The 24,080-nt window shown below is 39.9% G+C and overlaps 7 protein-coding genes, 1 non-coding gene and 1 pseudogene across 11 annotated transcripts; 4 read left to right on the top strand and 5 right to left on the bottom strand.

Moving 5' to 3' along the window:
* Positions 1-114: 114 nt before the first annotated feature.
* On the top strand, positions 115-1,186 carry LOC126607593 (nodulin-related protein 2-like). 3 transcript variants are annotated; one of them, XM_050275250.1, is made up of 2 exons: positions 115-273; positions 352-1,186. In XM_050275250.1, the coding sequence occupies exons 1-2, from the start codon at positions 240-242 to the stop codon at positions 963-965; spliced, it is 648 nt and encodes a 215-aa protein (XP_050131207.1). In that variant the 5' UTR covers positions 115-239; the 3' UTR covers positions 966-1,186. The 3 variants fall into 3 exon arrangements, with proteins under 3 accessions (XP_050131207.1, XP_050131208.1, XP_050131206.1); XM_050275251.1 differs by having other exon boundaries at positions 158-351; positions 430-1,186; XM_050275249.1 differs by having other exon boundaries at positions 161-1,186.
* A 143-nt stretch (positions 1,187-1,329) lies between these two features.
* Positions 1,330-3,974, top strand: LOC126607592 (stress protein DDR48-like). The gene has a single exon (XM_050275248.1). The coding sequence runs from the start codon at positions 1,761-1,763 to the stop codon at positions 3,555-3,557; it is 1,797 nt and encodes a 598-aa protein (XP_050131205.1). The 5' UTR covers positions 1,330-1,760; the 3' UTR covers positions 3,558-3,974.
* Positions 3,975-4,868: 894 nt separating this feature from the next.
* LOC126607702 (uncharacterized) lies at positions 4,869-6,980 on the top strand. The gene is made up of 2 exons (XM_050275408.1): positions 4,869-5,034; positions 5,842-6,980. The coding sequence occupies exon 2, from the start codon at positions 5,843-5,845 to the stop codon at positions 6,629-6,631; it is 789 nt and encodes a 262-aa protein (XP_050131365.1). The 5' UTR covers positions 4,869-5,034; position 5,842; the 3' UTR covers positions 6,632-6,980.
* A 50-nt stretch (positions 6,981-7,030) lies between these two features.
* Positions 7,031-8,254, bottom strand: LOC126607800 (uncharacterized protein At3g61260-like). Its single transcript, XM_050275520.1, has 5 exons — positions 8,041-8,254; positions 7,573-7,957; positions 7,404-7,485; positions 7,191-7,331; positions 7,031-7,072 (listed from the first exon to the last, which is right to left on the bottom strand). The coding sequence occupies exons 1-5, from the start codon at positions 8,252-8,254 to the stop codon at positions 7,031-7,033; spliced, it is 864 nt and encodes a 287-aa protein (XP_050131477.1).
* Positions 8,255-8,387: 133 nt separating this feature from the next.
* Positions 8,388-11,501, bottom strand: LOC126607798 (heparanase-like protein 2). The gene is made up of 10 exons (XM_050275519.1): positions 11,295-11,501; positions 11,115-11,151; positions 10,778-10,961; positions 10,538-10,692; positions 10,184-10,417; positions 9,907-10,096; positions 9,623-9,748; positions 9,428-9,527; positions 8,584-9,360; positions 8,388-8,468 (listed from the first exon to the last, which is right to left on the bottom strand). Exons 1-9 carry the CDS (start codon positions 11,499-11,501, stop codon positions 9,022-9,024), a joined length of 1,572 nt encoding a protein of 523 aa, XP_050131476.1. The 3' UTR covers positions 8,388-8,468; positions 8,584-9,021.
* Positions 11,502-12,572: 1,071 nt separating this feature from the next.
* On the bottom strand, positions 12,573-12,646 carry TRNAT-AGU (transfer RNA threonine (anticodon AGU)). The gene has a single exon. It is a non-coding gene; the product is annotated as a tRNA-Thr (tRNA).
* Positions 12,639-14,218, top strand: LOC126607797 (putative pentatricopeptide repeat-containing protein At5g59200, chloroplastic; annotated as a pseudogene).
* Positions 14,219-14,362: 144 nt separating this feature from the next.
* On the bottom strand, positions 14,363-17,034 carry LOC126607701 (probable leucine-rich repeat receptor-like protein kinase At1g35710). Of its 2 annotated transcripts, none has more exons than XM_050275406.1 (12): positions 16,924-17,034; positions 16,670-16,837; positions 16,419-16,566; positions 16,240-16,311; positions 15,954-16,025; positions 15,753-15,824; positions 15,520-15,663; positions 15,346-15,426; positions 15,175-15,246; positions 14,963-15,034; positions 14,662-14,733; positions 14,363-14,569 (listed from the first exon to the last, which is right to left on the bottom strand). In XM_050275406.1, the coding sequence occupies exons 2-12, from the start codon at positions 16,761-16,763 to the stop codon at positions 14,479-14,481; spliced, it is 990 nt and encodes a 329-aa protein (XP_050131363.1). In that variant the 5' UTR covers positions 16,764-16,837; positions 16,924-17,034; the 3' UTR covers positions 14,363-14,478. The 2 variants fall into 2 exon arrangements, with proteins under 2 accessions (XP_050131363.1, XP_050131364.1); XM_050275407.1 differs by having other exon boundaries at positions 16,670-16,822; positions 16,924-17,027.
* A 3,618-nt stretch (positions 17,035-20,652) lies between these two features.
* LOC126608449 (putative SNAP25 homologous protein SNAP30) lies at positions 20,653-22,667 on the bottom strand. Its single transcript, XM_050276325.1, has 6 exons — positions 22,406-22,667; positions 21,577-22,033; positions 21,354-21,447; positions 21,153-21,268; positions 20,971-21,068; positions 20,653-20,885 (listed from the first exon to the last, which is right to left on the bottom strand). The coding sequence occupies exons 2-6, from the start codon at positions 21,916-21,918 to the stop codon at positions 20,789-20,791; spliced, it is 747 nt and encodes a 248-aa protein (XP_050132282.1). The 5' UTR covers positions 21,919-22,033; positions 22,406-22,667; the 3' UTR covers positions 20,653-20,788.
* Positions 22,668-24,080: the final 1,413 nt, after the last annotated feature.

The raw sequence follows: 24,080 nt of genomic DNA, 5'->3' as shown, positions 1-24,080 counted from the left end.
CGTTTGTTTATTTCATCCTTGACATAATAGCATACAGGACATTACCCCGTATTCTGATCATACTGAAAAATTTCTCTTGCCGACAGATTTATTTCCTACCGACAATCATAAATATTTTTAATTATCCATCCATCCACCCATAAAGCAAGAGCAAGTCAGTATTAAATATCATCACCTTCAACCCGTTTTAGCAAACCCTCCTCGCAAGCAAAAGCACTTCTACCTTTCTTCACTCATTAATGGATCGGCTTTCAGCAGCTTTCTCTTCCGGAGGTTACGGGGACAAAGACCAGGAAGATCAATACGGTGGCGAGAGAAAGTCCGCCACGGAGGGTCGCCACGGGTCTGGAGGTTACGGGGACAAAGACCAGGAAGATCAGTACGGCGGCGAGAGAAAATCCGCCACGGAGGGTCGCCACGGGTCTGGAGGTTACGGGGACAAAGACCAGGAAGATCAGTACGGCGGCGAGAGAAAGTCCGCGACGGAGGGTCACCACGGGAAGCCGGGACGTGCGCCACCGACGACGAGTGAGCTGATGTCGAGTGCAAAGATTGTGGCGGAAGCAGCCAAATCTTCGATGAACAAAGGGGGCGACGAAAATATCGACAGAGCTAGGGTTTCCGAGGCTGCTAGTAACATCTTAAGCGGTGCCGCACACTATGGCAAGCTGGACGAGAAAGAAGGACTTGGGAGTTATGTTGGTAAGGCCGAGGATATGCTCCGCAAGTACGGCAGCGGCGGTGACGGTGAAAGCGGCGGAGGAGGAAGTCACAATTCTTCTGAGTCTTATAAGTCTAGTATGGGGAAGGACAGAAGAGACGATGATGAGAACTATCCGGTGAGCGGAGAGCATGAGACTAGGAAGAAACCTAGTAAAAAGGAGGATGAGGAGGAGGAGGAGGAGGGTGGATCAGGTGGGGTTGGGGATTACCTTAAGGTTGCTCAGGGTTTCTTGAAGAAGTGACGATCGTCATAATTAATCACTAATTAAGTAACGTTAATTATGCTTATTCCTCCGGAACTTTCACTTAATTTGGCTTAAGTTGTTTACTTAATTATGATGTTAGATAAAGTTTGTTTGAGTGTCTGCATTTGATTTGGGGTGTGCTGTTTCGGACCCAGTCCTTATATGTATCAGTGTATGTATTTCTTTCCCAAAAAATGAAGTAACTGTGTTTGTGTGTAGATCAGTAGATGTATCTAAATCTTAAGATCGGAGAGATCACATCGGTTACACGTTAGAGTCTCTACGCGACACTAATCGTCTAATGAAACAATGCAAGTTATGTTACATGCTAGAATCTCTGAACGGCATCGCATGCTTAATCAAATAATGCAAGTTATGCAACCATTGTAATACATTGTAGCATTAGAAATTCTCTGTATTCAAGTACCATCCGGCTCCATGCAAGTATAACTTCTAGTGCATAACATAAGTATAAATTTCAATGCGAGAGATCATACATGCTGATTTTCTGCTCTACCGAAGTTTCTCTCCAGAAATGAGTGGTCGACAGAGAAAACCCGTGTCCAACCAATATTTGGCTTTCTACAATCTATGATAATTGAAGAATAAGAAAAAATTGAACCATCAATTAACACCACCCAAAATAGAAGTTGCTTGTGAATAACCCGTTGAAAACGGGTACTTCACAAAGTCGAGAGAGGCATGCGTATATATTCACCAACAAGCTACTCAATTTCTCATCACTTACAGAAAAATTAACAAGGCACTGCTACATTTTCTTTGAATTAATCAATGGATCGGCATCATGGTTCTGAAGATTACGAGGAGGAAGAAGGAGCTCATAGTCAACCCCGCCAGAGAAATATGACCAAATCGAAACCTGCTGGAGGAGGGTACGTAGACGAAGATGACCAAAGCCAACATCGCCAGATAAAACCAGCTTACGGCGGTTCTCGCGAAGAGTATGGCGACGAAGAAGATCGAGACCGACATGGTGAGAGAAAATCCAGCAAACCGAAATCATCAGCAGCTTACAGTTCGAGGGAAGATGAAGATGAATATGACGAGAGAAAACCCAACAAGCCGAAAGCCTCTGCGAAAGCAGCTTACGGTTCGACGGAAGATGAAGATGAGTACGGCGAGAGAAACCACAATAAGCCGAAAGCCGCTGCGAAAGCGGCTTACGGTTCGAGGGAAGATGAAGATGAATACGGCGAGACAAAACCCAACAAGCCGAAAGCCGCTCCGAAAACTGCTTACGGTTCAACGGGAGATGAAGATGAATACGGCGAGACAAAACCCAACAAACCGAAAGCCGCTCCGAAAACTGCTTACGGTTCAACGGAAGATGAAGATGAATACGGCGAGCGAAAATCCAACAAGCCGAAAACCGTTGCGAAAGCGGCGGCGACTTACGGTTCGACGGAAGATGAAGATGAATACGACGAGAGAAAACCCAACAAGCCGAAAGCCTCTGCGAAAGCGGCTTACGGTTCGACGGAAGATGAAGATGAATACGGCGAGAGAAAACCCAACAAGCCGAAAGCGGCTGCGAAAGCGGCTTACGGTTCGAGGGAAGATGAAGATGAATACGGCGAGACAAAACCCAACAAGCCGAAAGCCGCTGCGAAAACGGCTTACGGTTCAACGGAAGATGAAGATGAATACGGCGAGCGAAAATCCAACAAGCCGAAAACCGTTGCGAAAGCGGCGGCGACTTACGGTTCGACGGAAGATGAAGATGAATACGGCGAGAGGAAACCCAACAAGCCGAAAGCTGCTGTGAAAGCGGCTTACGGTTCAAGTGAAGAGTATGGGGGCGAAGATGATCAGGATGAATATGGCCAAAGAAAACCTGGCAAACCAAAGGCCGCTGCGAAACAAGCTTATGGTTCTGAGGGTTATGGAGATGAAGATGATCAGGAACATCGCGAAAAAAAACCTAGCTCGGGTTCTGCCGGGAAAGCAGCCAAAGGCGCGAAACCTGAAAAAGATGGGGATGTGGAGGATGATCAATACCTCGAGAAAAAAGCTGTTGCTGCTAAACCATCAAAGTCAACTTATGGGGATGAAAAGGATGAGCAGAGTGAACATCGTGAGCGGAAAGTGGGCACTGACGGGAAACATGTTGGTGGTGTGGGGGCGGAGAAAGCGAAAGCGGGAGGAGCGAAGGAGAAAGGTGAAAAGCCATCAATGGGGGAGGTGATGTCGAGTGCGAAGATTGTGGCGGGCGCCAATAAAGGGGACAAGTTCGACAAAGCTGAGGTTTGCAAGGCTGCCAGTACCATTCTAGGTGCTGCCTCTGCGTACGGCGGTTTCGACGACAAAGAAGGCATCGGGAGTTACCTCAGCAAGGCAGAGGATATGCTTCGCAAGTATGGTGGCGGCGGCCAAGAAGGTGAGGGAGGTGGCCCCAAAACTTCTGTTTCTCATTCTTCAGCTTCTGAGGAGAAGAAGAAGAAAAGTAATGATTCAAATGAGAGCGGTGGGGGCCCGAAGAAGCCCACTAAAAAGGATGACGGTGAAGAGGATGGTGGTGGTGGAGTTGGGGGCTATCTGAAGATGGCTCAGGGTTTCTGGAAGGGCTAATCTGATGATTATCATTAATCACTAATTATGTGAAGTTAATTAAGCTCACTTCGAGAAACTTACATACACTGAGATACCACTAAAGTGACAATGCAAGTCAATCATGCAGTGCATCCTTGTCACAAAGTATAGTATGATTCGATTGATGTATCGCCACGAGCAATATTCTCGTTGCATGGAAGTTCTTTCGTCTTCTTGGGTTGATGATCATAGTTTGTTTCTGATTTTCTGTATTCTATTTTGGGCTACTTTGGGCCTTCTTTTTGTTTTCCGGCTTGTTTTGGGCTAGAATGGACTTATGGTCCTGGGCCTCCCTTCCTCTGTGTGGAGCCCTCTGTATTTCAATATGTATTTTTGTATTTCTTGCTAAATAAGTAAAGTGGTGTTTGCATAAATTAATTTTTGTAATTTGAAATACTTATCTTTGTTGTGTAAATGTATTAAATATCCCTTAAATATTTCATAGATCTCATTTCTAAATTTGTTAAATAATCCAATTATTATCTTATTAATATTTTTTTCTATAATATTAGAAGAGGCCCATAGTTAATCCTTCCTCATAAGATAAAAATATTTTTCTATATTAACAAACATGTTTATTTACTTGGAATTGTTACTATTTCTTAAATTTTATGAGTTAGGTAATACGTGCATAATATAATATAATAAATTTTACATTGTAATTCGTAATCAGATACCTAAAAGAAATTAAATTGATTAACAAGAACCAACTAATATACACATTTGTTTTATCGACAATACATAACTTATTCGATTCAATAACTTCCCTCGTTCCAAGTCAATAAAATCAATGTCCAATGCCTAATTGGTGTCTCTAAACATAATCTAATCAGATTTAGGTGATAGTTAGACACATCAAACCAACCCATCTATACTTATATCAGGTCTGCTCAACAAAACATTGATTTTTCTTGGGAACACACACCAAATAGCATTGAATAATTATTATTTTTGTTTAAAAATAAAAATATTTAATCTATTTTTTCACTAAAAAATATTTAATTTGTTATTCTCCTATTGGCCAACGGCCACTCTGTTTGCGCTTTTGTTTTCCAATAAGGACATCAAGGTCATCGGATCAAATGATCCGGCCTTTGAAATTTCATCAAACGATCTATTTGTTTTGATAATTTAAAAATTATAATAATTTTTTACCGTTGAATGAAATTTTAAAGGTCCGGATCATTTAATCTGGTGACCTTGACGAAAGAGATTCGGATAAGATCTTTTTCACCCAACAAAAGAGCTAACCAGAATCCTTGTGACACGGGCTTCGCCACCTGGCACCTACCCGCATTTTTAACACCGTTACATTCTCCACGGCATCTTTGCCATTTTTTAACACGCGAGGCAGCTACGACGATCGGAGATACAGAGGAACCGAGCTGCTCGCTTGTTCATCATCTGCCGCTTTCTTTCCAAATCCCCTTGGAATTTCAGTCAGTCTCGTTAAAAGGTGAGATTTTGACCTCCAAATCGTCCTTTTATGTCTTAATTTTTATTTTATTTTATCATCGATTCGAATCTACGTAAAAATTTGCCGCATTGAGGTGTTGAATTGCGATGATTGTTTGTTCGGTTGATTGTAAAAGCTTGTTAATTTCGCTTGTCAACGGTGTCACCGTTCAAATTCCTTGCGACCCAAATCATATTTTGCTTAATTGTTTGTTGGGTAGTTCTATCCCAGCGCTTTGGTTTCTCCATCAGAATTCAACTGTGACGTCTTAATTGGGGTTTTTGGGTAATTTTTGGTAAACTTATGCTGTATTGTGCAGAAATTAAGAATTATAATGTTAAGCTTAGAGAATGGTAGAGGATTTCATGTTCCCCAGTATATGGAAAGTGATTAAACAAATTATAAGGTGTCCAGTTGAACTGGTGTATTAAGGACTCTACTGTGAAAAGGCTATTGTGAAAGAATTGCGGTGTCTCGATTCGGACATATTTTTCGTCATTAAGGCATTTTGGTGTTGGATTGGTCTATTGTTTTGGGGATTCCAATGCATGCTTGCTGTAATTCATACTATGTTTGTTGAATAAATTACTTATTCACATTGCAAAAGGATAATCAAATTTGTGGAAATACAAACTATATTTCTTTTATGTTGTCGTTTATCCTAGAATTTCTCTATAAACTAGCTTGTTGTTGACAGGACTTAAAGGATTTTTGAACATTCATGTTTCTTGGCCGAATGCTGTTGCATGTTCTTTAGGGTTTTATCATTTAACCCCTTCGTTTGTATCGGCCTGATTTGTTTGTTAGGATGTGGGGTTTTGCTTCAAATGCCATCACAAGCATTGGACTAAAAAGAAGCTCATCAGAGCCAAGTCGGGTATGCTTGGACTCCTCGGATGATGAAGTCTGCTCGAATTCAAGCCGAGAGGAAGGGTTAGAATGCCCTATATGCCTGGAATCTTTCAACATTGTCGAGAATGTGCCCCATGTCTTATGGTGCGGCCATACCCTGTGCAGAAACTGTGTCTTGGGGCTTCAATGGGCCACTGTAAAGTTTTCCTCTCAAAAGTTTAAGATACCATTCTTCATTTCTTGCCCTTGGTGCTACCTGTTGTCTTTGCGCCTGATTTATAAGGGTAATCTAAAGTTTCCTCGCAAGAATTTCTTCCTTCTGTGGATGGTTGAGAGCTTTAATGGTGATAGGGTAAAGTTTGTTCCTGCAATCAGTGGGGAAAACCAACAAATTGGTTCTCCAAGAGCAAGTTTCGCTATAGGAAATCAAGCTGGCAATGGTAACCTGAGGAGGAACCATTCTAGTTGTCCTTCACTATCAAGGTATAACCGTGATGATAGAGGTGGCCGTGTGGAGCGGCATCTATTCTCCCTGCACAAGTCTTTGGATTGCTTCATTCACATTACATCCAAGTTCCCATTAGTCATATTGTTTCTCGTGATTGCATTTTTTGCAATACCTGGCAGTGCTATAGTTTTGGCAATCTACTTGTTACTCACAGTGGTTTTTGCAATCCCATCGTTCTTGTTATTGTACTTTGCATACCCTATTTTGGAGAGGCTGGTAAAGGAGATAACCTCGTGACCCATCAACCTGAGTCTTTGCTATCCACATCCTTCTCAGATCTCGTGCGTATGATGGTGGAAGTTTCAAGAGTTTAGTGGGAAGTTTCTTGGGTAATTTGTAAGTTCCGACTTCTGTGTCTAAACGATTGTCACTACTGTAACTATCATTATTTGTTTGAAGTAGCTGATTTCCTTCTGCCCAAGCTTGAGTACTCTCAAGATTATTGCTCTCAAGTGATTTTAGATGAGGTATTGAAATATATTGTAGTGGATTACATACATGCTTATTTGAAATCCGGAGAAAATGAATATACGACTTTGAAGTGTAATTTACCATATGAAATGAGTGTCTATTAGTTTGTTTGTAATTGGGAAATTCCTTTGTGTTTTATTTATACTCGTTTTAAATATGGGGCAGCTAACCATGCGGTGGAACTGCCATCTTATTGTGATTGACTCTCTGTGAAAATACAGTATCTTGATAAAAATATTTACACTCGAAAGTAGGTGAGTAATTGGTCTAATTAGAAGCAGAAGCATGTTGTAGGAGCTTTCCCTGTTCTTCTCATTTCATTTGCCTTTTGTTTCACCTTCAAGACACCATTTCTGTGCCTCTCTGCTGCCTGTGCCCTAGCTCCGTCTGCAATCTCTTTGATATATTCCATCTCTGCGCTGAACTTTCGTAGTGCTTTTTCTCTTTTTTCCGCTACTTCACCTTGCTGTTCCAATAAGTGGATTATTAGTTCATGATCTTAATTTTGATTGTATATGAAAATAAAATGAAGCAAAACCTTTATTTTATCGAGACGTTTTCTGCATTTCGTCTTCTTGTTGTTCTCCCATGCAAGTATTGTGGCCTTTTGCTTCTCATACCTGACAATAATGGCTGTCAGAACCTGAATGTGACAGAATGTTTGAACTATAAATTATGCAAAATGATCGCCGATGATGAGTAGCTACCTTGCTTTGAGTCTAGCAATCTTGGTTTCTTCCCAAATATCTGCTTGTGTTTTCCTTGTTCCAGGTCCTGTTGAAGTCGGCTTCTTGGTTTCATCCCAAGGACTTTCGGGTTTCGTAGTGGCAGACAAATTGGGTTTTGCTGCTGCAGTTTCAGGTTTTACACCGCCAGCGCTGCTCGACCGTTTATCATCAAAAGTTGGAGTTCTCTTGATAGATGGGGGTCGAAGGGGGGGTGGTGGTGGTGGTGGCGGCGGTGGTGCAGTTTGACGTTTTATACTGTCAGGAAGGACAGCCTTTTCTGGGCTCTTCCCGGTTGTGGCAATGCTTATTGGCACCTTGCCATCTGGATCTTCTTGTGCTGGAGTACTTTTCCTCGAACCTGCACCTAATACAGAAAATCTTGGTTCTGGCTTAAAAACCGGAAAATCCGTGTTTAGGGTCGTTAACAATGTTATTAGATATTTTTACCTGAGAATATTTTGGAAAATATTCCAGGTTCCGGCTTTGAAATTGCCGTTTCTTCCTTTCCGCTCGTGATCCTCACCAAATTTGGTTTACGCTCATTGCCCGCCATTTCCTTGTCAGAGATGGCCGAATCTTCAGTTGATTTAATGGCAAATGCAGCAGCTGCCACCGCAGTTGCATGCTCCATTGCTCTGTTAGCATCGTAGTCTTGACTCATTTTTGCTTAGAGCTGTCTCTGGAACCAGTTCGGGTTTCCTTTTCTCTGCAAGAAATAGCTTAAACCACTGAGAAAAGTTGTTTCCAAACCAGAAAATTTGTATATTATGCAGAGACAAAGAGCCATGTATTACCTTTGAAAAACTAAGTTTTCTGCAGGTCGTAGACGCTGCCGGACTCTTCAGTCTTCTCGTCCTGCGCCGGAGAATCTCATCCTAACAATAGTGATTAGTCAAATATAAACGGATATGATCCTCTAGTTACAAATAGTAATCATAATTACATAATCGAAACAAAGTCGAATATTTTCGGGGTTAAGGGGCGAATTACCTTATTTGGTTGATCAATCTATTCTTTCCGAAGAAACGAGCCCCGAATTTTCTTCTCTGTGAATTAAGGATTTGTTGCTCATAGTTTGGTGTTTATTTGAAGGATATTTGAAGGATAAGATTAGAGAAGAGATGCTTGTTTAAAGCTAGTTCATAGGCTAGTTTTAGGGCAATGCTGGCAAGAAAGCTTGAGGTTACTTTGCACACAAGTTAGGGTTTCCTGGTGAAAGGAAAGTATTTCTTCTTTGCAATGATTCTTAGCTTTCGGAATTCTTAAGAAAAATTCCATGAAAAGTTTATGCTACTCTTCTGTTTCGAAAAAAGTACTTAAAATTACATAAAAAAGGCACTGCAAATTAACCCTACCAATACTTGAAACCTTTAATCTAAAGAACAAAGAAAGGTGGAACCAAAAAAAAAACGTAAGAAAGATATTCGATTAAGCGCAGGCCGGGGCATGGAAATTTTTTATAGATACAAAGACGATTGAATCCGCTGCGACGCTGATCGTCGAAGTGGGATCAACGAGTTTTGGTTTCATTTCCGGAATGTCTGATGAGTTTGTGAGTTTCAAAGGAGTTCCATTGAGCAATACCACATCACTTTGAATGTTGCCACCTTCTGGTGTCAAATGATACTCTTCTCTTTCTGGTTCATCATTAGCACCGTACTTTCTGGTCGTAAGTATTTGCCTCGGGTACAAATTATAGTCGGGGAGAACAGCGACGTCGAAGGTGGTGGCGTTGGACATGTTGATCAGAAGTAGTGTGACCCCTTTCTGTAACAAAATATGTTAAGATGCTATAAATGTTAATAAAGGAAAGGCTAATTAGGGTTTGAGGTACCTGATTCTTTGTGCAATGGCAATATGCTCTCAGATAAGGAGAGCCAAAGTTCATGGTGGAAAGAACCCTAGTTCCCATTAGTCTATGCCACAAGAGTGCACTGGTAGGGGAAAAAGCAACAGAAAAGATTTAGAAAAGTTTAAGAACTTCGGTACTGTTTGATAACCATTTCAAATTTAAGGCGGAGATTCGAACCCGTAATAATCGGGATTAGGGATGAATGTGGTGGTGTTAAGCAGAGCATAGTTCCCTCCAATCAAGGCTTGTCGGCAGTAAACCTTGTGGTTGTAGGTTGATGTCATGCCAAGCTGGTCCAAATACCTATTTCAATCAAAGTCACATTTGTTTATATTTGCTCATAGATTTTCGGGTATCGATTTTCACACTCTCGTTTTTTCTGTCACTCCATAATGTGCACGGAGAGAACAAAGGAGTGCAAAATTCAGTTCCCAAATTGTAAAGGCAAAAAATGTGTTTACCAAAAGCCATCAGCAAAAGTATGTGAGACATCTTTGCCACCACTGTTATAAGCTCCACCTGCTTCCCCAACCCAAGCTTCTGACCATGGCCCAAACTGCTGGATTGTATTCGATAAGTCGTAAAATGTTTGAGCTATCTCTGACAGAAAAAATGGATCTTGAACCTTGTCGATAAGCTCGGGATCAACACCTGAAAAAAATCATAAGATTTTCCCCAAATCAGACATTTTTCTGCCAACGATCAATACTTATTAATGATTTGTAATATTTGTATTACCTGCACCAAGATTGTATAAGTGATGAGTTACACCATCAACAACGCCTGGCCCCGTGGCCTGCAGGAAGTTTTCGAACCATTTCTTGTCGTAAAATCCAGCAGGGCCTAAAACCTTAGGTCGATTTGAGGCTTCGGGGTACAATTCTGTCACAACTTCTTTGAGCTTTTTCATGTCTTTTGCATATTGCTCACTTTCTATTCTTGGAGATACTCCACTCCCGGATAGCTCATTCCCTGTTGGCATTTGCAGTCAAATGAGCAACAGTTACATATATCGAACTCACAATCCTTCTACAGAGCGATTAACTACTATAAAAAGTCCGCATTTAAAAAAACAAAAGAAAAGTCATTTACCAAGCTCATATGAATCAATCTGGTATCCCTTTGCAATTGTGTACTCCATCAGATCACGAGAATTTTGAGCGTTCCAATCGCCGATTCGAAGACTTTTGTCTTCAGAAGACACTTTCTTCCCATGCAAGGCATTCAAACCAAATGTGACTTTAGCTCTGCAAAAAATGAACGTGTGAGTGTTTAGTAAATCAAAGTGCCATCTTATTTCCTGCATTGCTTTTTATGGAGAAATTATCATACTTTGTTTTGTTAAAGAACTGATTGAGCTCATCCCATCTTTTATGATGAAGGCAGGCTTCGCTGAATCCGAACAACCCCGAATCATTTTTCTTGAAACGGTTGCATGATTTATCTCCAAACCCTACACCATAACTGACCTGATCTTGCAATGAGCCTCCAACTCTGATTCTCATTGGATTGAAAGCTGAAAATTTTCCAACAAATTCAGTCCTTCATCAACACATCGTTTTCTAATTTTAAAACGAAAGTAGTGAAGCCAATCACGGATTAGGCGAGCAGAACTAAACGTCAGAGTTTCGATAATCGAATTCTCAAAGTGTTACTCGGAAACACTTACCCTTGACAGCATTGTGCAAGATCTTGTTACTCAAATCCTGCAAATACGAGCAAAGTTTAAGATCCTCACCAATTTGTTTATTTAGAAGATGAAAGAGTACGACTAGAAAACATAACGAGAAAAGACTCGTTAACAATAAGGAGTTAAGCAGTGTTCAATGGAGAAAAAGACGCTACAAACCAGATTAAAAATGCCAGCCTTCCCCCATGGGCACTGATCGTAGTCACATTTGTCAGCAGGCCACCAGTCCAAAGTTGCACAGATGAAGTTATCATCTGTGGTGGCTATGGAAGTCACTCCCTTGACTCTCACTTCAACGTACTCAGCTAAACCTAATGAAAACCACGATACACAAATAAAAAATATGGCTCCTCCTCTAACCTCCATTTTTTCACACACAGTAAATCTGGGAGAAAAATCACGTTTATATATAGTGCTTTTTTTGAAATACATAATATGGATAAGGATAAATCTAGGTAGGGTAATTTGTTTGTTTGTCAAAATCCAGTGTTTGTTCATGTACGTATCACTCACAGTTTAAAGATTTTGAAAATCTCTTTTATATATCCTGCTATATATCTTATCCAATTTGAGATAATTTTGTTGTAGTAATCATTATGTTTAACCGAAATAGTGGGTTTTTGTGTGATATCGCAATTTAGGTTTAATAATTTTACTTGCATTGTCACAAATTGATATTTTATGTGATTGATAAAAACATATGAAAATATTGTGGAGCAAAAGATAATCTAAATTTTTTTGAAGTGACAAATAACGAAGATGCTCCCATTAAATCAGTACGTCCCACATTTATTGTACTACCCTCTTGAAAACATGAGCCTGTGATTACAATCCCACCAAGTAAGGGGAAAAGTCAAATGTATTAAAGATATCATTAAAATCTTATCTTTATGCTTTCCTAATTGAAGACCAACCCAATCAAATAAGGAATCACAATATAATTCAGTAATATCTCTGAAACAATTCTTCCAATGGATGACATATCTTGGCCAACTGAATTTTGACACATGTCATGACAAACCCTACACATGTGGCTATCTCTAGTTCTATAAATACCCAATTTTCCATCAATTTATAGTAAGTTTTGGGCTATCCCGTTAAGCCATAAACTCTCTTTATTTTCAAATAACCTGACTTAGACATCAAATATTCATTAACTAAATTTCCGACTGAAAATTGAACGAAATAGCAGTTATTAATTCATTTGGGCTCAGCTCAAGTACATTACAAAAGACAAAGAGAGCCCAATGCAGAAACAAGACAAAACGGAGCTCCAAAGGTCCAACATAAAAAGGCCGAAAAAAAAAAGAACTTTAACGAAACGTATTAAGTAAAATCATATTTTTACATTAAAAAGTCAATCATACTACTATTTATTTTATTTTTATCGTTAAAATTTAAAATTTTCAAACATTAAAAAGAGAAATACAACTTAAATGCTTTCATTGAGAGTTGAACTCAAGACCTCCCGCTTACTAAACGGGTGCTCTAACCAACTGAGCTATGAAAGCATCCTTGGGGATGCCTTTATCAGATTCCTTTTTATCCGGTGAAACCAATAGAATGGCCTTTTGCTTGAACAAAGGATAGTAAACCAACATTTCGATAATTTGAGCATGAAGGTGAGTGCCCATATGAGCACGTCTCCAACTGTTGGAGAAATGCAGGAACATGAAGCACTTGCAGCAAGCTCACGCCCAAGTCTTCACATCCGGGCTCGGCAGCAACAGCTTTGCCGTAAGCAGACTCTTGGCAATCTGCTCAGACCCACGCCATGGCAGCCTCTCCCATGCTTGGAACTTGGAAGCTCTTCCAACACATCCCACAGCCCACAATCTGCTTCTACAACAGTGTTAAAAGCTTCGCTGCTCAGAAACGAACTCATCCTGACTGTCGATGTATTTACCAAGATGTTGCAGAATGGGATGTGCCCAGGTAATGATACCCTCCCTTATTTGCTAAAGGCTTGTGCGAGGATGCAAAGGTGTCGTCTTGGGGAATTGGTTCATGGGTTCTGTTTGAAATTGGGTTTTGTTTCTGATATCTTTGTGGGTGACTCTGATTTTTATGTACTGTTGCACTGTACGTGTTTGATGAAATGCCTAGCCTAAGTGCAGTTTCATGGATGGTCATGATTTCTGGGTTTGCAAAGGTGGGCAATCTTGACATGGCGGGATTGTTCTTTGATGAAGCTCCGGTGAGGGACAGGGGGATATGAGGTGCCATGATTTCTGGGTATGTGCGGAATGGTTGTTTCAGGGAAGGTCTTTATTTGTTCCAGTTGATGCAGCTTAGGATACAGAACCCGATGAGGCGATTTTTGTTAGTGTTTTATGTGGTTGTGCTCATTTGGGAGCTCTGGATATTGGGATTTGGATTCACTCGTATTTGAATCGGCTTCGGTTGCGGTTGAGTGTTCGATTGACCACTGGTCTGATTGACATGTATGCCAAATGTGGGAGATTGGAGTTAGCTAGAGGACTGCTTGCTGAAATGCTGCAAAGAGACACGGTTTGCTGGAATCCAATGCATGGAGATGATGTTACTTTCATTGCTGTGCTTACTGCTTGCAGTTATTCCGGCATGGCAGACGAAGGAATGAAGGTGTTTGATAAAATGCGTAGGATATACACATTGAGCCAAAAAGCGAACACTACGGATGTATCGTTGACCTTCTAAGCCGTGCCGGGTTCTTCGAAGAAGCAAAGGAGATAATTCAAAGTATACCCAGTTGCCAGTTCAAGTAAATCATCTGAATAAGCAGTAGCTTGGAGAGCATTTCACCTCGAATTTCACATCGGCGTCTATGTCTTGCTGTCGAATTTGCATGCAGCTTCAGGGAAGCATGGTGATGCCAGATGAATGAGGTATTTGATGAGAAACGGAGGCGTAGAGAAGGCTCCAGGTTGCAGCTCGGTCGAGGTCAACAGTTTTGGAGACCATAAAAATGCAGTTAGAATTTTCAGGCAGAGATCGATGTTCGTTTCAAGTTGACAAGACTTGAATCAAAGCTTTAATGTTCGATTGCCGAATTCCTAACCTTCAACACATAAAAAAGAACTAAACCAAACTTGCGGTATCGAGATTTTTCTTACCAAAAATTAAACGGTTGATTTCTATACTATGATTTAAAACATGCATTAGTTCTGCAACTAATGTGAAGTCCTGCTACTATTTACCATATAAGCAAACTCCTTGCGGAGTTGAGCAACATATGAACTCATCAGTGACAGCAAAACTTCATCGATATATATTTCCATTTCGTTCCGATACTATAAGAACCCTTGTTTGGGCAGTAAAAAACACAACCGGTTAACAAGTAAATAGTAGCTTGATGTCTTGACTAGACGAGAAATTCTGAGTCTGTGAGCTCGAGAACTTTGTGTATGCCTATCGGTTTTACACCTGGTCGGAATGCATTCCCTTCAATATACCTGTGAGAAAACGATTGACCAAAGTATCAAACACATTACTGCATAGTTTTAGTAATTCGAAGTTTCCAAGTTCCGGAGACAAAGAAACTCACATGTCTTTCAAGAACGGGTGTTTGTAGAAGGCATCAGGAATTCTTCCTGAAAACTGGTTGTGATCCAAGTACCTAAATTTGATAAAGACCCGAACAAGAAATGAATGAAACTGCACATTAATTTTCCTTGATCTAACGCAGTAAAGGGAAGATCCTTCATCAAGGCTGTTTACTTTCCAGAGGTACAAGTTGACCGTATAAAAAAGGAGGCAAGCCCTTGATCTTTGATGAAACTACCCCCTAAACACCAATTAGTCAAGCACAAACGCAAAGAGTAGAAATGTCGTAAAAAGGAACTCACAAGTACGTCAGTCTCGGAATATGGGAAAGTCCTAATGGAACTATCCCAGACATCTTGTTGTAAGATAGGTACCTGTAACCAACAAAATAATCAACCCAACAAGCTTCGTGTCAGGTCAAAATGTAATGAAACCAATCCAAATTGATGATGCTCAACTCAAGATTAGAAACAGCCCATCGGGACAGGAACGGAGAGAGGGGAGTAAGACATACAGTATTTCCAGTTTGGACAAGCTTGCAAGCTGAGCTGGAATTCCTCCGGTAAGATAGTTGTTGTTTAGGTAACTAGATACCCCAGTTGCAAAAAGATTCACTTCAGTTACCATGTCATTTATACTATTGAGGTAGAGATAATTATGTATTCGCCAACTTGGACTAACTTACAGGTTACGCAAAGCGGGAAAGCAGCCCTCAATACGTATGAGTTCCCTAATAGTACCCACCAAATGATTGTTACCAACGTCCCTATGAACAAACAGCACCACAAGGGCACACATTAGTAACCAGATACAGATGCATTATCTTGACAAAGTGTGAGGAGTAGTTATGTAAACATACAAGTGCCGAAGATTTTGCAGAGTTCCTAGTTCTGGAGGAATCCGCCCAACAAGGCGATTTTCTTGCAGATACAGATAGCGAAGCTCAGGAAGATTAGCAAGCTCCTTCGGGATTTCTCCTTTAAAACTATTAAAGCTAAGATGCCTGCCGAATTATTAAGTAAATCATGGTGAATTAGCCCTTACAAGAAAAATTCGTATACATTGTAAAAGAAAGAAACAGAATTCACTCACAAATGGGTTAAACTCTTCAGTTCACCAATTTCAGGAGGAATGACATCTTGTAGCTTATTCCATCTCAAGTTACTGAGAAGCAACAAGAATTAGTAAACGATCAAAAACAGAAAAACGAAGACTTCTATTAGAAAAATATGCACATGAGTTGAACAAAAGACAAATTATCTTGAACTAAAAAGGATTAGAAAAGGGCTGTACAGCATTTTGAGACGCTTCAAACGTCCGATTTGCGGAGGAATAGGGCCGGTTAACTTGTTGTTATGGAGATCCCTGTGACACAGACAGAGTCACATACAGATATAGTAGATTCTTCAAAACAAAGATCAAACTTTTAAGTTTTGAAAAAATTAAAAACAACCAGAGGGTTATTGATTTATGCATTTGTATCTGATAAATTTATAGATTTTGAAACGTCAATTTGTATTAATTGTTATAGTTTTGGATAAATTAAATATCAGTAGATTGAAGAGGTGTGTGTTCTTACAGCCTAGTGAGATCCAAGAGATTGGTGACAGCCGTAGGAAAAGGCCCAACAATTGACACTGCATAAACCTCCCTGCAAATTTGCAAAACAATAAACAACACATAAATACGTAATTTTAAGTTAAAGCTAAAAACTTTGGAGCGAAATCGAAGGGAAGGTGGAAGAAGTGGTGTTCTTACAACTCGGTGACGACTCGGTAATCGCCTTGAGTGGAGCAAGTGACACCGGACCACGGCGGAAGGTCGCCGTCTCCGCACGGATCGTCTCCTACCCAGGCGTACACCACTCTCCACCCCAGCGAAGCCTTGATCTCGTTCAGTGCTTTCACTGTCACAAAAAACCACCCATTTCCATAATTCCCCAATCACATTCGCAGAAAGAGAGAGAGAGAGAGAGAGAGAGAGAGAGGTGTGAGGAGTCGAGGACTTACTGTCGCGTTTGAGGGTTTTGGCGTCGAGAAGCAGCGGAGGGAAGACGATGAGGAGGACCAGAGAAAACGCGGCAAACGGAAGACGAAGCGCCATTGTCGTCTCCAAAAGGGGATATTGGAGATATCTCGCAGCAGATCTCTGATCTCGGACTTCTTCACTTACACACACTTTCCACTCGGAATAATTAAGTGGCACTTAATTATCTAATTAGATCTAAAACCCTGTCCTTAATTATGATTTGTTAAGTAACTACCTGAGAGATTAGTGATTTCCCTTGAGCTTCTTCGATCTCTCCAGTCTCCAGAGATTGGAACTCTGCTTTCGTCCTCCCGAGTCCCGTCGGTGACCCTTTTTTCTTATTTATTTTTTCATTTTTTTCCCTTTATTCTGATTGGTCTGGCCTCCTTCCGGCTGTTTTTTCTTTGGGCCTCTTCGCTGGTGTTTCTTTTGGGCCTTGTCTCGTTTAGTAATCTACGGGTGTACTATGGGCTTTTTTGGGCCTCTCGTTTTTCTCTTTTCTCTACTAATTGAGCAGTATTTGAGTACATCAATATTTACATTTTACACTAGAGGCGAGCAAGAGTTCGACTAAACTACACAATGAACACTCTAATTTGGTATCAAATTCGTCATTCACGAGATTCGAACCTAATACCTCTCACTTCTAAGCGAAGAAGAATACCACCAGATCGTAGTACTAAATAGTAATTGAGCAGTATTGAACGAGAGAGAATTTCAATTCAAATTCTAGAAAAGATAAATGATTCTAGTCAGCTGAGTTAGAAGTTCTGTGCATCTTTTGATTTTTTTTTTTGTACACTCGAACTTCATTTTACTTATTTTTGTAATAGCATTTTAAACTCGGGGGTAGAGCATATTTTTTTGCTATGTATTTCTCTAATGAGAACTAGATTTAATCGTCGCCACTGTTCAAATAAGTAAGTGTGTTGAGGAATGCAAATATTTCCGTTTACACCCAATAACGTATTTCATTAACATATTTCACTTTCATGATATGTGATTCATATTTCACCTTATTATACAAAAAAATAAAAATACTTGAGATAGAGAAGTGTTATTCGCAAACCGCAAAAAATTGAAAGCACAAACAAGAACTCTAAATTAAATTCACGTATTCATAAAAAAAGCTTGAACTTAATATAAATACACGATCACTTTTAAATTCGGACCCACATGGTACATTTTGGAAAGCAAAATGTCCACTTTGACCTCGAAAAAGAAAGCGATAGCTTCAAGTATATTTATGATATTCATAGGCATCTTTTGAATTACATGATGACGATATCTCCTCCCCCACCCACCCAAATTTGAACTGGCGCCTCCGATCCCATGAAGAACATCAATTCAAGAAAATCTGGGACCATTTCCTTGCTTGTTTTTCCCGCTTCCACGAGAATTAATTTCCCATTAAATTATCGGGATAGCGATGATTAATTCATAAACAAATATGAAAATAACGTGTACATGCGTCGATGAGTACTAATTCATTAAGAAAACTAATGCACTAAATATAGCAAGAGGATTAAGGAACTAAAGAACTAGCTAAACTCCTTGATAGCAATATTATACCGGTCCCGATGCATGATCGTCGTTCATCATTTCGTTATGAAGACGGAAAACGGACTCGAATATGGCTGCTGGAACGCTCAAGAACGACTTTGGTGATGAAAGATGCCAAGAAACGCTCAAGAACCGATCAAGAACGATAAGTATTTATATGTTCGTGGTAAAATATTCAGAAATTTGTTTGATGAGGACGTTACTTGGGGTGCAGGACTTGCACTTTCAATTGTGAAGAGGGTTGGGACCGGAGGGGACGAGTCTCTTCTCGACACCGTATCTTGGATCAATCTGGTGACCATCTTGATCTTGATGGTCGTCGTGAGCCGGCTGTGAGGGGCTCGACGAGGATAGTGGCGGCGGCGAGAGGGGAAGGTAGCCGTGGAATATTCTGTGGTGGGTGAGTTCAAGGCACAAAGAACGTAACTGAGCACTCGACCATTCCGAAACTGAAGTCGGATGATCGCAATTACGGTGGTGGTGGGGGTTTCTTGGCGTAACATTGATTGGGTTAGAGATGGGTGCGGCAGCAGATGTGACAAAAAGTAGTGAAATGAAGACTGCCGCCGCGGCCATGAGAAAACGCCGCCGGAGGCCGAAAGTGGAGGAGAGAAACGAAAAAGAAGAGAGAGAGCTCTTCGTCATTCTTGGGAAGAGAGAGAGAGAGAGAGAGAGAGAGAGAGATGGGAAGGGGGGGTGGTTTAGAAGGGGAGAAACTTTTTAGGTGTTTAGGATGATGGTGATGGTGAGGGTGATGGAATTGTAGTAGTAAAACTAAAAGGAGTTTAATGCAAAGGAAAGGCGCAAGAGGCACATGAAGGACTTAAATTTATAAGGGAAAATTTGAAATAGATCCCATTTTATAGGCTACTTTTGAAATAGGTCCAATTTTTAATGAATTTTGACTTTTGAAATAGGTTTAATTTTTAACTATTTTGGACCCATATCAAAATACCCCAATTTATAATTACAATTGCCGTGTGAGGAGAAAATTTTCGGTGTCATAGGGACACAAATTAGTGTTTCGAGTGTTATAATATAATTGGTTAGAAATATTTTTTTATAAATTTCTACCTAATTGTAATATTACACATGAGGTACTGGACAATGTTCCCAACACAATGAAAAATCTTCTGTGCCGAGATACATTGTCTATTGGAGTGGAGTGGTGGTTAAAACTCACAAACACAAATTCACAACTCATTATCCGTTCCATTATCTCCAGTCACCAATAGATTGGATACTTAACTCATTTCTGTGTCTTTATTTTTTAATCGGTAATTACTGTTCTCAGTAATTCTATTTACATACGTAAAATTCAACATATATGTATTTTAAAGTGTGTCAGTAAATATGTGTTGTTATTATCTTCGTCACATGATTCACATAAATATGTTTTGGTCTACTCTTACTCCTATATCTTTCTTGTACACTGACATGTTCAAAATGGACAAGGATTGTCTGCCCTTCACTTCTGGTGTCCTTCCCGTACTCTCCTGTTTTGTGTGGTTACGGTTAAGCCACGTTAACCTTTTATATTGTTTTTTTATAGATATAATAAGACAAAAATGAATAGTAATATAAAATGTTGACGTGGCTTAACTGTATCCACACAAACAGAAGGGCACGGAAAGGGCACCGAAAGTGGAGGGCAGACAATCCTTGTTCGTTCAAAATAAGACGGAAAATTTTCAAATAGCCACTCCTTTTCCTTTTTTTTTTTTTTTTTTTTTGCTCATTATTTGTTCAGAGACTTAAGGATTTACGCCATTTTCTTCAATTTTTGCATCATTAGGGGTGAATTTAGGTACACTAGGTTGGTTGCCACAAGGAAGAAACTTACTTATGTTGGAAACCATGATGGGGAGGTGCACGACACGGTTGAGATTCTAGCGTCGGGGCAAGTTCTCGGCTGTAGTGGAGCTGGTGTAGGCGGTATCAAGTCTGTTGATATCGGTAGCGGTGGTGGTGCTGGAGTTATTAGGAGCAGTGGGGAGTGTACATTCTCATGGTTTGTGAAGGGAACAAGCGTGTTGGTGCTTGGGGTTTTTATAGGATATGTTGGGGGGTTACATTTCATATTCCAGGAAAAAGGCCGTCCCAGGAAATAACTGGACTCCTGTGACGAGTGAGGAAACGTGAGCGGGAAGGCATCCTGATTGCCTGTTGTACAACTGCAGATGGCAGTGTTTGTAAATATTCAAACTTTCTTCACACAGTTGGTATCGGTAGTGATTTTCACTCCCGTTTTCTCTTCCCGCCATCATCCCCTTATTTCTGTCCCGTCCCGGGATCTTATTTGATTTATTCGATCCAAAAGTTAGGAAGAAAAGAGGAGTGGAGGAGAAGAAAATTGGAATGCAGAACTATATATTGTGATTTAGAGCTGTATGGTGAAATCTGAACAAAAAGGCTCATTTTATTGCATGCATATCCCAAATAGGGGGAGACCAGTTATATACAATCGAAAGTGGAAAAGATTTCTGTAGTTACAGTAACTAATGTTAGGCTGCTGGTATTTGTAAGGCTGTTGGTCTTCACCCAAGCAATCGTCGTGTACGTTGATTAGCACCTTTCACTCGAGAGTTAAGCTCATCAACATCGTCAGAGAGATTATCAATAGCTTTGTTTTGCCTGCATTTACCATATTATTAACAATAATGCAAACATGTATACGAAATCGTGAAGAAAGTTTACAGAGAAGAACAAAGATATTAACCTGTCAATTTCACTTCCCATATCCATAGCCATACCCTTCAGATCCCCCAATATATTGCTTAGGTCTGAAAGAGCATCTTCTTGCTTTGCCTTCTCATGCTGATATTGACAAACCGGTCCCATATAAGTAAATATGGAGAGCACGTAGCCATATTCTTGACAATCGTAATCGCAAACACTTACCTCGACTTTTTGCAAGGCACCTGATCCTTCGGGAGGAGGCGTTGCAGGAGCTGACCGCCCTTTCGGAGCTATACCCAACTTTTCCTTCTGCTGTGCGTCAGCTTTTTTGGGTGCAGCTGAACATGATCAACAGATGCAATAAGCTTTATGAGGTTTTGAAGAATTAGGATATGAAGCAAGCAGATTATAACAGAAGCAAACCTAATGAAAAATCAGGCCCCGAAATATCCTTGGTCTTCTTCGGCTTCCAAGGCATTGAGAACATGCCTCCAAGATTGTTTAAAATCTTCTCACCCTGTTTTCAGAATGCATCAATAGGTATTAAGATCTAAATGCTGCTCTTCAAGATTTATAGTTTCTTGTGTCACAAGAAAATATAAATCGTCTGGGAATAACTACAAGCATGACAACAAGGAGAGGTTACCCGACTCAAATCCTTATCGATATCAACAGCCGCCATGTGAGTCCTTGTAATTTGCTCACCCTGCTGGTGCAACATGTCAAGTGTCCTTGTAGCATCCCCTCTGATGTCCTCAGCAATCCTGAGGCAGTTGTTGACACTCTTTGTTGTCTCCTCGGCCTTGTTAACGGCATATTTCTCTAACTCTTGCATACTCTGCTGCTCTAATGGTTTTTTTTCGTTGCTGAAATCCGGGGTGACAAGCATAGGCTCCGAAGAAGTTCTTCTCGCGGGGTTAAGCACGTTCTTCCCGGCATCTGAATCAGCTTGAGCAATCTTTGCAGGTGATTTTTTTGACCCAAACATTTTGGCAAGAAACCAATGGTTGTCTAAGTGGTAAGGTTTTTTTAATTATTTTAACCAAAAGTCACTAAATCAAAAGGAAATTGATTGAATCCTTGTGAAGATTCTAATACGGTACCTACAATCTCAGAAAAAAAGTTAAACGATGAGAAAAAATTCATAAACTAATAGCAATTAAGTATTTAAGCGATGTTCTAAACTACTAGAAATCATTTTAATATATGAGACGGGGATCAAACTCGACTACAAGCGTGTGAGCATGTTGTATTGTCTAACTAACCTAACTCACGTCTGTAAAAGACCACAAATTTAGAAACAAAAGATCAAAACTAGGGTTTCCCAATTTCTTTCTAATACCACATTCTTCACTTGGCCTACATTTTCATACCACATTGCAACATTCCACTAAATTCAATAACAAAAACGAAAAGCTCAATAGTTGATCACCAAAAATTACCACATGCGATGTGATCAAGACCAAAAAATGTACCTAGAAATTTCGATAAAATCCGAAACTTGGCAGTGTTTTGTAAACAAACCACTACGGTTTTTGGATTACGATTTAGCTTGTGCTTGAAACGAAAAGAGGAATTTGAGAAGAAATTGGAGAGAAACAAAGAGTTTTCTGTGGAGAAGTATTTATTTTCTGTGTCTGTGGCTGTGAGAAAAAAAATCAGAGAAAAAAACGCCGCGCAAAAGCAGAAGAACTGGACGGCTCTAACCTCCTCCGAATCCAAGGTCCAACTTTGAGAGACCGTTGGGAGGGATTTACCTTCTTCCCTCCTCAAATTTCCTCAGTTTTGTATTATTTTTGTGGATAAATAAAGGATTATTGTCAAGACGTGTATGCATGCCACGTGGTGCCACGTGGGTGAAGCAGATGGCCACCTGTCACTGTGGTCCATTGGCAATTTGCAGGCTTCTTGTTGGGTTAATAAAATCCCAAAATGGTCCTTTTCCATTGGGTCTGATTTTGGGTTAGAGAGAGTCATTGGTGGCCCAAACCTTTATTCCATTCTAGAATTTCTAACAGTGCAACCTTTTTACAGTATGCTGACAATATAAAGCAGAATGCTATATGTTATTATACAATTTAAGAAACATTCGAAAGAAATTTTTTTCAATTGTATAATAAGATGTGATTTACTGTTCAGTGTTCCGAATAGACTGAAAATTTTCTCCTCATTATGAGAGTGGGTTTGAGATTGAGACTTGAACATTGTAGACGAGAATACCAATAAATTGGTTGGTAGTTGGTTCATTCTAAATTTGTTAGAGACCAGTCTTTTGTCCTATGATTACTTTTTCAGTGTGATCATCAAACTGTGATATGATGTTTTTACAGCTCTCATGTTATAATATGTGTATATGTTTATCATTATATAACTTAATCCTATGAAATATCATTCAAGTTGTTGACTCATATATAACAATTGGATTAGTAATACAACGTGACATGAGACATCACACTAAAAAACTTGCGAGGAATGGATGAACAACAAAATTTATAGAAAATGATGATTTGGAAAATGAATTAGCAACAAACAAAGATCAAATTCTCAGCCAAATAAAAAACAACAAATTAACAAAATCAAAGTGGCTAGTTGCAATTTGGAGGGCAAAGAGTCACCAAAAGAAGGTGATAGTTGCTTGCATGGTAGGGTAAGTTGTTAGGATAACGGAACGGCCCACTTTTCTTGGCTAATAGTGAGACCAAAACCTTCACATACTTTTCAAGAAATTTCAAGGAAATGCAGGAACAATATCATGCAAATAAGTGTGCCAAATTTTCAATTAAGTGAATAATGCCAACGAGAGTTAGTTGAGTTAGTAAGAATCGTTCTTTTCATTAAATCAAAGCTTAGTTTCGAGTCCTACTACCAGCAATCTCTTTCACTGGCAATCTATAAAAACTTAAAAAATGAACTAAAACTCCTTATAAATTCTCGAAGAAGTTTGTGATTTACTCTGATTCTAAAATGGGATAGCTCCCCTCGTCGTAAACTTTTTTAGGATGAAAAGCACATGGAGCAAGAACAAAAAAAATTCATTAATTGAATTAAAGCCAATTAATTGAAAAAAGAATAATGTGGTAAACTAAGTAATAGTGGAGACGTTGGAAAACGACGAATCAAAGCATTTCCCTCGTCTCAAACATGAGGAAG

This window comes from Malus sylvestris, chromosome 16 (assembly GCF_916048215.2).
Source record: "Malus sylvestris chromosome 16, drMalSylv7.2, whole genome shotgun sequence".
Taxonomy (NCBI): domain Eukaryota; kingdom Viridiplantae; phylum Streptophyta; class Magnoliopsida; order Rosales; family Rosaceae; genus Malus; species Malus sylvestris.
This window is presented reverse-complemented; position numbering and strand designations above follow the sequence as displayed.

Excerpts from the sequence above, each read along its gene's own strand:
- LOC126607593 (XM_050275249.1), top strand. The coding sequence starts at position 240 with ATGGATCGGCTTTCAGCAGCTTTCTCTTCCGGAGGTTACGGGGACAAA.
- LOC126607592 (XM_050275248.1), top strand. The coding sequence starts at position 1,761 with ATGGATCGGCATCATGGTTCTGAAGATTACGAGGAGGAAGAAGGAGCT.
- LOC126607702 (XM_050275408.1), top strand. The coding sequence starts at position 5,843 with ATGTGGGGTTTTGCTTCAAATGCCATCACAAGCATTGGACTAAAAAGA.
- LOC126607800 (XM_050275520.1), bottom strand. The coding sequence starts at position 8,254 with ATGAGTCAAGACTACGATGCTAACAGAGCAATGGAGCATGCAACTGCG. Across the intron at positions 7,958-8,040 it reads ATTTTCCAAAATATTCTCAG|GTGCAGGTTCGAGGAAAAGT; the intron begins GTAAAAATATCT and ends TTTCTGTATTAG. Across the intron at positions 7,073-7,190 it reads TCTTGAAGGTGAAACAAAAG|AGAGTCAATCACAATAAGAT; the intron begins GCAAATGAAATG and ends GTATTTTCACAG.
- LOC126607798 (XM_050275519.1), bottom strand. The coding sequence starts at position 11,501 with ATGGAGGTTAGAGGAGGAGCCATATTTTTTATTTGTGTATCGTGGTTT. Across the intron at positions 10,962-11,114 it reads CTTGCACAATGCTGTCAAGG|CTTTCAATCCAATGAGAATC; the intron begins GTAAGTGTTTCC and ends GAAAATTTTCAG. Across the intron at positions 10,418-10,537 it reads GATTGATTCATATGAGCTTG|GGAATGAGCTATCCGGGAGT; the intron begins GTAAATGACTTT and ends AAATGCCAACAG.
- LOC126607701 (XM_050275406.1), bottom strand. The coding sequence starts at position 16,763 with ATGGCGCTTCGTCTTCCGTTTGCCGCGTTTTCTCTGGTCCTCCTCATC. Across the intron at positions 16,026-16,239 it reads CTCTTGGATCTCACTAGGCT|GGATCTCCATAACAACAAGT; the intron begins GTAAGAACACAC and ends TCTGTGTCACAG. Across the intron at positions 15,427-15,519 it reads CTGCAAAATCTTCGGCACTT|GGACGTTGGTAACAATCATT; the intron begins GTATGTTTACAT and ends GTTTGTTCATAG.
- LOC126608449 (XM_050276325.1), bottom strand. The coding sequence starts at position 21,918 with ATGTTTGGGTCAAAAAAATCACCTGCAAAGATTGCTCAAGCTGATTCA. Across the intron at positions 21,269-21,353 it reads GGGGCCTGATTTTTCATTAG|CTGCACCCAAAAAAGCTGAC; the intron begins GTTTGCTTCTGT and ends GATCATGTTCAG. Across the intron at positions 21,069-21,152 it reads GTGCCTTGCAAAAAGTCGAG|CATGAGAAGGCAAAGCAAGA; the intron begins GTAAGTGTTTGC and ends TGTCAATATCAG.